This window comes from Odocoileus virginianus, chromosome 4 (genome assembly GCF_023699985.2).
Source record: "Odocoileus virginianus isolate 20LAN1187 ecotype Illinois chromosome 4, Ovbor_1.2, whole genome shotgun sequence".
NCBI classification, from domain to species: Eukaryota; Metazoa; Chordata; class Mammalia; order Artiodactyla; family Cervidae; genus Odocoileus; species Odocoileus virginianus.
In genome coordinates, this window is record NC_069677.1 from 73679600 (window position 1) to 73690383 (window position 10784).

The window sequence follows — 10784 nt, forward strand, 5'->3', positions numbered from 1 at the left end:
AATATTACTCAGCCGTTTAAAAGAATTCATTTGAATCAGTTCTAATGAGATGGATGAAACTGGAGCCCATTATACAGAGCGAAGTAAGCCAGAAAGATAAAGACCATTACAGCATACTAACACATATATATGGAATTTAGAAAGATGGTAACGATAACCCTATATGCAAAACAGAAAAAGAGACACAGATGTACAGAACAGACTTTTGGACTCTGTGGGAGAAGGCGAGGGTGGGGTGTTTCAAGAGAACAGCATTGAAACATGTATATTATCTAGGGTGAAAGAGATCACCAGCCCAGGTTGGATGCATGAGACAAGTGCTCAGACCTGGTGCACTGGGAAGAGCCAAAGGGATCGGGTGGAGAGGGAGGTGGGAGGGGGGATCGGGATGGGGAATACATGTAAATCCATGGCTGATTCATGTCAATGTATGACAAAAACCACTACAATATTGTAAAGTAATTAGCCTCCAACTAATAAAAAAATAAATAAATAAATAAATAAAATAAAAAGCACAGACATTACTTTGCCGACAAAGGTCCGTCTAGGCAAACGTGTGGTTTCTCCAGTAGTCATTTATGGATGTGAGAGTTGGATTATAAAGAAAGCTGAGCACTGAAGAACTGATGTTTTGAACTGTGGTGTTGGAGAAGACTTTTGACAGTCCCTTGGACTGCAAGGAGATCAAATGAGTCCATCCTAAAGGAAATCAGTCCTGAATATTCATTGGAAGGACAGATGCTGAAACTGAAACTCCAATCCTTTGGCCACCTGATGTGAAGAACTGACTCATTTGAAAAGACCCTGATCCTGGGATAGACTGAAGGCAGGAGGAGAAGGGGATGATAGAGGATGAGATGGTTGGATGGCATCACCAACTTGATGGACATGAGTTTGAGCAAGCTCCAGGAGTTGGTGATGGAGGAAGCCTGGAGTGCTGCAGGCCATGGGGTCTCAAAGAGTCACACACGACTGAGGGACTTAACTGAACTGACTCAAATACATATACACAAATATTCATAGCAGCACTTTTTGCAATGGTCAAAAAAGGTGGCAACAACTCAGATGTACAGCAAGGAATGACTTGATAAGCAATATATTGTATATCCATACAATAGAATGTAATCTACCATAAAAAGAATAAAGCAATGCTACAGCATTGATAAATCTCAAAAATAATATATTAAATTAAAGAAGTCAGACACAAGTGGCTACACATTGTATCATTCCATTTATATGAAATATCCTGAATAAGTAAATCTATCAAGATGCAAACCGGTAGTGGCCAGGGGCTGGGGGAGGAGGATGACTACAGGATAGTCATGCTGGACCCGGATAGAGGTGGTATCTGTATAACCTTGTAAATACTGAATACTACTCAATCTATACTTTCATTTAATCACTAAATATTTGCTTATTTATTTGGCTGCACCAAGTCTTGGTTGTGGCACGCGGGATCTCTAGTTGCTGCATGCAAACTCTCAGTTGTGGCATGTGAGATATAGTTCCCTGACCAGGGATTGAACCTGGACTCCCTGCATTGAAAGTGCGGACTCTTAGCCCCTGACCCACCAGGGAAGTCCCTGAATTGCATACTTTTAAATGAATAATTTTATGTTAGTGAATTTCACCTCAAAAAACAAAAAAATCTTACGGAAGGGAAGTTGGAACCTAAATCTTTGTCTTGACGTTGGATACTTCAGCCTTCCATAGTAGTAACTGCTGGGGCATTAAAATCAGAGCCAGTTCATTTCACTAGCCCTTTAAACTGTTGTAATTAGTGTTGATAGTATTATGAAAGCAAAATGCTGTTTACAAATTTGCAATATTTGGGCAAAATGTCAACTTAGGTGAAATCCAGATGAAAGTAACAGTAGTCAAAGCTATCAGTTTTTGAGGATTCCCTGTGTGTCAGGCAGTGGGCCACACTCACAACCCTTCTCGAGCTCCTGGAACTGTCTCGCCAGTTAAATACTGATGTTCCCATTTTGTAGATGAGTTTAAGCAAGCGAACAAAAAAACCTATCAGAGACTAGAAATGAAACTAATCCTTGAAACCCCCAGGTCTGTTTGACTGCAAAACCTGTATTGCTCTTTAACTGCCTATAAGTAGGAAATACAAAAATAAATGGGGCAAGAGATAAAAAATTTCACTCGGAAAAATCCATACCACAGACAGGAAGTGACAAATGGAGTGCCTCAGCTTTGTTTGAATAGGCCCATTTGATAGCAGCCACCCAGGGTAGGAGAGCCAGTGAGAGAGCGGAGTGTTGGGCCATGTGCCCTTATGCAGAATAAAAGTGTGCAGCGTAATAACTCACGCTGCATTTTGAGCCTTTCAAAGCATGTTTACTCTGCTTGCCAATGCATATTCTTAAAACATTCTGCTCTTGGAAATGACTGGTAACCATGGAGACAATACAACTCTATAAATGAAAATAGCTTTATAAGTAGATTAAGTTACACAAAGAGCTACCGTATACAATTGCAGTTTTTTTCTTTTTCAAAAGTATACACTTACTGTGAAAGCTTCTACGGAAGGTCTGTGTTTTCCATCACTTTTGCTTATGTTCAAATGATTAAAGCTGCAGCTTTTGCACTACTGATGTTTTTAAATTTTTTTTTATTGAATGAAAGAGTCAGTGCTTTACAATTTTCCAAAGTATCACACAGCTGATTTCATACAATCCTATAATAACCTTTTTTCCCCTCTCCTACTTCTATACTACCCCTCACTTCTTCCCTCTCCCCAGTGATAGTCATAGTTCATTCAGTGTGAATATAAAATAGGGTGAATGATATTTGCATCGTTAGGGAAAAGCTAAAACCTTGACAAAATCATGGTACTAAAACAGGGAACTAAGCGAAACAAAGAAAACACAAAACAAAAAAATTAAACCAGATAGACTTCTGTTTCCACCTGTGAGAGATAACTGATATGGGACTTGCCCTAGCACTTTAAACAACTGAAAAAAAATATTAAAAAAAAAAAAAACCTGGGAAAAAACATACGAAAAAAGAATGTTTTAAAATACTGGGCAACAGGAAGTTTGCAACTATGATCCTTGAGAGAAGGGAAACAAATAAGGTAAGCCCTGAAATCACTCTAGCTTTCTTTCTGGACAAAATGACCAGACAGCAGGGCAGAGGAGGAAACAGTCTGATGGTCATTTTAAGCTGAGGAGACAGAGATCGTAGCTTGGCAAGGCAGAGGCAAGAATGTACAGCATAGGGTACCAAAGAGCAGGGAGTGCAAAAAGAAAGTAGAAAGAGAGAGAAATAGAGATCCAGAATTTTCACACCCTGGAGATTCTGGCTAATTATCAGTCTGATCATTGTGGAGGCCAGGCAAGGACAGCTGCTAGGGAAATAAAATTTAACGGGGACCTTAAACCAAACATTTCACAGAGTTCAAATGGGGTTAAGAATCATTTGAGATCACACCGTTCAGAGTGGAGAAAATCTTATTGAGTAAATAGTGCATTTTTGAAAGATTCCAGAAGTAAGCTAAACTAGATCTAGAAAGAAAAGTAATCTAGACACAGCCTAAACATCTTGAAAACTAATCTTGAAAATATTAGTATTTTCAAGATTAGTAAAATATTAGCTGATCTGAAGACATTATGAGTGCCTGCCAGAAAAAAAGGTTGACACCCCTTAAATTAAAAACAAATCCAGTATCAGTAAGGTAAAATTCACCATGTCTAGCAACCAATAAAATTAATACACACATGAAGGTGCAGGAAAATGTAAGCCATAATCAGGAGGAAAATCAGCCAATAGAATCAGACCCAGAAGTGAAAGAGATCAGGAAATCAACAGAAAATAACTTTACAACAGCTATTTTAAGTGTTGAAAGTATGCTCAGAGATTTTTTTAAAAAGCATGAACATCAGTGCTGCCAGGGGATGTGGCACTTTCTTTCTGCTCTCACACTAGTTGTGGTGCCAACACACGCACCCTAAGTGTGAAGAATGATGCTGGCAAGTTTGTGGACCTGTACTTGCCATGGAAATGCTCCACCAGCAACTGTATCATCAGTACCAAGGACCATCCAGATGAACCTGGCCGAGGTTGACAAAAGGACAGGCAGGTTCAAAGGCCAGTTTAAAACTGAGGCTATCTGTGGGGCCATTCACAGGATGGGAGAGTCAAATGACCAGTCAAGCCTTATGGCATTATGTAAAAGAACTTCTGAATGGAGAGGATCATGGATATGTGAAATATTTTTCATAAATAGTGACCACCTCAGAGAAGAAAAACTTGAGCATAATGAGGATACAAATGTAAGATGTAAAGAGCCAAAAAGAATTGCTAGAGATAGAATATCTGAAATGAAATTTCCATCAGGTGGGATTAACAGATACTACAGAAGAAAAAAGATGATCTGGAAGACATTATTAGAAACTATCCAAAATGAAGCAGAGAGAAAAAAGATCAAAAAACAAATGATCTGAGCCTCCGTGATTTATCATATAGTATCAAGTGATCTAACATGTGTAACTGGAGTCCAGGATAAAAAATGAGGGAAGAATATGGGAAGAAATATTCAGTCAGAATATTTCCTAATATTATGAAAACTACAAAATCACAGTTCTGAAGCAACTAGACAAAAGAGGCAAAATTAGGTACAGAAGAACAAAGACAATAAATATCTCCCTTTTTGTCAGAAACCACACAAGTTAAAGACAATGGAATGATATCACTAGAGTGCTAAAAGAAAAATAACTTACCTACCTAGAAATCTACAACCAATGAAAACAACTTTAAGAGTTGAAGGCAAAAATAAACTTTTCCAAGCAAACAAATGTTGAGAGAATTTGGGTTCAGTAAACTTGCACTACAAAGGAAGTTCTAGACCCAGGTGGTTGCACTGATGAATTCGATCAAACACTTAAAACAGAAATCTCATCAGTGCTACACAAACTATCTTATAAAGTAGAGGAGAAAGTAATACTCCTAGAAAATACTCCTTAGAAAAAATATCCATTTTCTAAACCCAACATTAACTTGATACCAAGTCCAAACAAAGACATTAAAGACAAAGTAAACTACAGCCAAATATCCCCCATGGACACAGACACAAAAATCATTTACAAAACATTAACAAATCAAAAAATATTAACAAATCAAATCCAGCCAAAAATTTTTTGAGTACATGAATACACACACACACACACACACACACACACACACATTTATCCCTTACCCAGGAATGAAAAGTTGAAATAAGTGCAAAAATTAATCAGTATAGTTCACCATATTACAGAATAAAACAGAAAAATCCATATGATAATCTCAATAGAACAGAAAAGGCACTAGCCAATTAAAAATTCCAAAGTAAGAATAGAAAGAAATGTCCTCAACCTGATAAAGAGCATCTACAAAAAAATCACACTTACTGTCATACATAATGGTGAAGGACTGAATGCTTTCCCTCTCAGGTCAGAAACAAGTCAAAGATAGACAGTCTCATTACTTCTAACATTGTAATAGAGGTCTTAATCATTTTAACAAAGCTCAAGAGAGAAACAAAAGGCACACAGATTGGAAAAGAAGATACAAAATTGTCTATATTCATAGATAACATGTTTCTCTACAAAGAAAACTTTAAGGAATAAATGAGTTTAGGAAGATCATCAGATTTGAGGTTAATATACTAAAATCAACTAGATCTCTACCATGCTAAAAAGATTAAAGACTACAAGAATGAAACTTTAAAAATACTACTTACAATGACCTATCTAGAGATAAGTTCAACAAATTATGAATAAGACCTGTACATGAAAACTACAAAATACTCCCAAGATAAATGAAAGAAGACCTAAATAAATAGATATAGACTGTTTATGGATTAGAAAACTAAATATTAAGATGTCAACTCACCTCAAAATAATCTATAAATGCTATCTCAATAAAACTCCAAACCTAATCTTGCTTTTTATAGAAATTGATAACCTGATTCAAAACTGTGTTTGGATATGCAAAATATCTGGACAGCCAAACCAACACTGAAGTAGCACAATATACTATCTGATTTCAAGACTTATAAAGCTACAGTAACCAAAGCAGTATGATCTTGTCATAAGGAGAGATTAAAGCTTAATGTAACAGAACAGTCTAGAAATTGACCCATATAGAGGCAATAGGTCTTCCCTGTAGCTCAAACGGAATCTGCCTGCAATGCAGGAGACCCAGGTTTGTTCCTCGGGTCAGGAAGATCCTCTGGATAAGGGAACAGCAATCAGCTCCAGTATTCTTGCCTGGAGAATCCCATGGAAAGAGGAGCCAGGTGGACTATAGTCCATGGGATCGAAAAGAGTCAGACTCAACTGAGCAACTAAAACTACTACTATACTATAACACTACTACTACTATAGCGGCAGTAGATTTTCAACAAAGCTGTCAAGGTAATTCAGTGATGAAAGGATATTCTTTTCAAAAACAAGTCCTGGAAAAACCAGATATCCATACGAGAAACATGAATTGCAATCCTTTCTTTACACCACACACACAAATTAACTAAAAATGTATCATAAACCAAATTACAAAACCTGAAGCTATAAAACTTCTAAAATAAAATAGAGGAAAATACTGCAACTTGTGGGGCTAGCCAGTTATATTTTTAGAGATGACACAAAACATAATAACAAAAAATGAAAATTAGGTAAGTGAACTTGATCAAAATGTAAGACATTTGCTCTTCAGAGGAAATCATTTAGAAAATGGGAAACTAAGCCACAAATTTGGAGTAAATATTTATAATACATCTATCCATGGTGGCTCAGACAGTAAAGAATCTACCTGCATGTTGAAGACCCAGGTTTGATCTCTGGGTTGGGAAGATACCCTGGAGAAGGAAATGGCTACCCACTCCAGTATTCTTGACTGGAGAATTCCACAACAGAGGAGCCTAGTGGGCTATAGTCCATGGGGTCACAAAGAGTTGGAAATGACTGAGTAATATGTAAGTAAAGTGTAAGTAATACACTTTATCTGACCAAGGACTTGCATCTAGAAAATATAAAGGGCTTTTTAACTCAAGAAGTCAAATAATCCAGTTGAAAAATAGGGAAATATTTGTATAGATACTTTATAAAAGAAGATATACAAGTGGCCAATAAAAACATGAAAAAAATCTTCAGCATTATTACTTTCAGAGAAATGCAATTTGTGAGCTACCACACATATCTGTTAGAAAGGCTAACTGTGAAAATACTGACAACATCAAGTGTTAGCAGGATGTAGAGCAACTGAAATTCTCATATTGCTGGTAGGAATGTAAAATGGTACAACTACTCAAAAAAATTGACAGTTTCTTAACAAGTTAAACATACACTTACCATATGACCCAGCAATGCTACTCTTCGATATTCACCCAAAAGAAATAAAAATATATGTCCACCCAAAGACCTGGATACTAATAGTCAAAGCAGTTTTAGTCATAATACCCCCAACCTGAAAAAGTTGACTTAAAGCTCAACATTCAGAAAACTAAGATCATGGCATCCAGTCCCATCTCTTCATGGCAAATAGATGGGAAAACAGTGGAAACAGTGGTTGACTTTATTTTGGGGGGCTCCAAAATCACTGCAGATGGTGAGTGCAGCCATGAAATTAAAAGACGCTTAGTCCTTGGAAGGAAAGTTATGACCAACCTAGACAGCATATTAAAAAGCAGAGATATTACTTTGTCAACAAAGGTCCATCTAGTCAAGGCTATGGTTTTTCCAGTAGTCATGTATGGATGTGAGAGTTGGACTATAAAGAAAGCTGAGCACCAAAGAACTGATGCTTTTGAACTGTGGTGCTGGAGAAGACTCTTGAGAGTCCCTTGGACTGCAAGAAGATCCAACCAGTCCATCCTAAAGGAGATCAGTCCTGGGTGTTCATTGGAAGGACTGATGTTGAAACTGAAACTCCAATACTTTGGCCACCTGATGCAAAGAGCAGAGGATGAGATGGTTGGATGACATCACTGACTCAATGGACATGAGTTTCGGTAAACTCCAGGAGTTGGTGATGGACAAGGAGGCCTGGCATGCTGCTGTTCATGGAGTCACAAAGAGTCGGACACGACTGAGCAACTGAACTGAACTGAAGACAATCTAAACATCCACTAAGAAAGTAATGGAAAACAAACTGCAGTAAAGACACATCGTGAAATACTTCTAAGCAGTAAAAAGGAGTGAACAACAATGTAGATGAATCTCTAAACAATTATGCTGAATGAAACTAGCCAGACACAAAAGACTAGGTACTATATAATTCCATTTACGTGAAACCTTAGAAAAGGAAAAACTTATCTAAAGTGGGAAAAAATGGGAATGTCTAGGAAGGGATAGCGGACAGTTTGAGAGTGACGGAAATGTTCTGTGTTTTGATTGTGGTGGTAGTTATGTGGGTAGGCATATTTGTTGAAATTCATTGAACTGTATGTGTACATAAAGAAAAGCATTATCTAAAATGTAAGTAAAAGTTATTTTAAAAAGAAAGAGAGTGTATGTGAGCAAGCTAAGGGTCAATGGAGTCAAATAGCCTAAACTAGACCAGCCATCAATAACACTCCATCAGATCATGCGACAATTTCAAGAAGGGGTACTCAGAGCCCACCTCAAATATTTCAATCTGGTGGCTCACGCTCACTGTGCAGAGAAATCTCTTCCCCAGAAGAGCAAAAGATCGAGAAAGGCGGAAGCCGAGGTGGAGGGACAGGCTGTTCTGAGCCCCTGGTTCTTGGCTCTCACGTTCCCTAACCACCACCCCCTCTCCACTGACAATTTTAGTTTAAGCTAGTTTGGTCACATTCCTGTCATCTGCCACCTGAAGAATTTTTATTGGAAAAGAACACTGAGCTTTGAAGAAAGCCAGTCGCCAATTCCAGCCTTGCCGCGGGCCAAAAGGGATGAAATGTTGGGGTGGAGTGGGCCGAGGACAGAGGAGAGGCAGCTCTCGCCTCTGCTTAGTAAACACAGAGCTTCCTGGGAGAGTGTCAGTGCCTGACACTGCCAGGCGAAGGGTGGAGAAGAACGAACAACACGAGCGCGCTGTTCAGAGAGAACGGGGAGAGACCTAGAGGCTGCGCTATCATTTCCCGCGGCCATAGCTGGACCACAGCAGCAGCAACCCTGCCAGCCTTCCTCGGCCCCAGCAGAGCTCCCTCTGGTGGCCCTGGATGGCAGCAACTGGCCAGGGAGGCCCAGAAAGCACGGCTTGCATTTCCCGCCTTCTTCTGCCCAGCCCAGGTTACCCATGCCCCCATGATAGATACGCTGCCCCAGAAACGACTTAAGACAACCTGAGACCTGACAGAACCAGCGCTGGGCGGAACCCAGTCGTTCAGCCTGGGAGGACTTCCACCTGCAGGAGCTCAGTGACTTTGTGCTGTCACCTTCCTTACAATTACCCAACCAAGAGCCGCGCCCGTATCCCAACACAGGACGGGGCCCCCTTCATTTAAGTGCAGGATTTTTTTTCCAGTGATAACACATCTGTGCCTAGAGCTCTGCCCTTAGGCACATGACTTCACCTCACGTGCACAGCAACTGTGTTTGTTTTGAAAAAGTAATTTCTACTGAACTGAGGAGTAAATTAGCTTAGAGAGGGCAAGGGACCACTCAGAGTCACATGGCACTGAGTGGCGGGTGGATCTCATTCTAGGGTGGGTGTTTGTCCCCCATATTTGTCCACCTCTCTAGTGTATAGTAGGGATGGGAGGCATTGGACATTCAGTGCCGGAAATATCCTTCTGGTTAGACACTTGACAAGATTACCTCAGGGGCTTCAGCCCCTCTTATTAATAGTCTGTGAGTCCTGGGGGGGAAAGTCTGACCCCGTTTCCTCCACTCTAAATGGGATGAACAGCCTTCAGGCAAGGGGTCATGAACATTTTCCTTACTGGTCTACCTAGGTCATGACTAGCTTTGTGAGCCATACACTCTCTGCGGCAACTATTCAACCCTGCCTTAAAGCCTGAAAGCAGCTATTGTTGTTATTGTTCCGTCGCTGAGTCAGGTCTGACTCTTTGCGACTCTATGGACTGTAGCCTGCCAGGTTCCTCTGTCCATGGGATTTTCCCCTCAAGAATACTGGAGTGGGTTACCATTTCCTCCTCCAAGGGAATCTTCTCCACCCGGAAATCAAACCTGCGTAGCCTGCGCTGGCAGGAGAATTCTTTACCACTGGGCCACCTGGGAAGCCCCAAAGCAGCCGTGGATAGGACTTAACTGAGTGAGCCTGATCCTGTTGCAGTGAGGTGTTAGGTATGGACGCTGACGTTTGAATTTCATTTAATTCTCATGTGTCAAAACTATTTTTCTATTTGTTTTCTTCCACCCATGTGAAGATGTAAAACCCATTCTTAGCTCAGTCTGCTGTATTATCAGGCGGCTGCCGGAATTTGGCCGGCGGGTCATAGGAGTTTGTGAACTCCTGTCCTAGCCTACAGGGTTTCTTCAAGGGCGACTGCCTGTCGGGTGTACTGATGCACCTCCGAGGGTGGAAGGCATTTTGCAGCCAGCCAGACTCGGCTACTTCGAAGCCGCCCTAGCCCAGGCAGTGTAGCGTCCCGCCGTGGCTGACCCTCTGCTGGTACCCGATCCCCATCCTAGGGGCAGCCCTCACCCAGCTTTCAGCGCGCACTCACCCAGGGCGGCCGCGCACAGCAGGGAGCAGACGAGCCTCATTCTCCTCGTCGGTGCGCGACACCTACCCGGCTCCCAGGGCCTCAGCTAGCTGTACCTGCCCGCGAGGGGGCGGATCCGCCTCCTGCCAAAGGTTCGCTC

At 40.7% G+C, this 10784-nt stretch overlaps 1 protein-coding gene across 2 annotated transcripts in view; it reads right to left on the reverse strand.

The window, feature by feature from the left end:
* LOC110138661 (inhibitor of carbonic anhydrase) overlaps window positions 1-10754 on the reverse strand; it is a 47465-nt gene extending 36711 nt beyond the window's left edge. For both annotated transcript variants that reach the window (XM_070466728.1, XM_070466727.1), the window contains exon 1: window positions 10646-10754. In XM_070466728.1, the coding sequence (XP_070322829.1) occupies window positions 10646-10685 (40 nt within the window). In that variant the 5' untranslated portion in view covers window positions 10686-10754. The remainder of the gene's footprint in view (window positions 1-10645) is intronic.
* Between the last annotated feature and the right edge of the window lie 30 nt (window positions 10755-10784).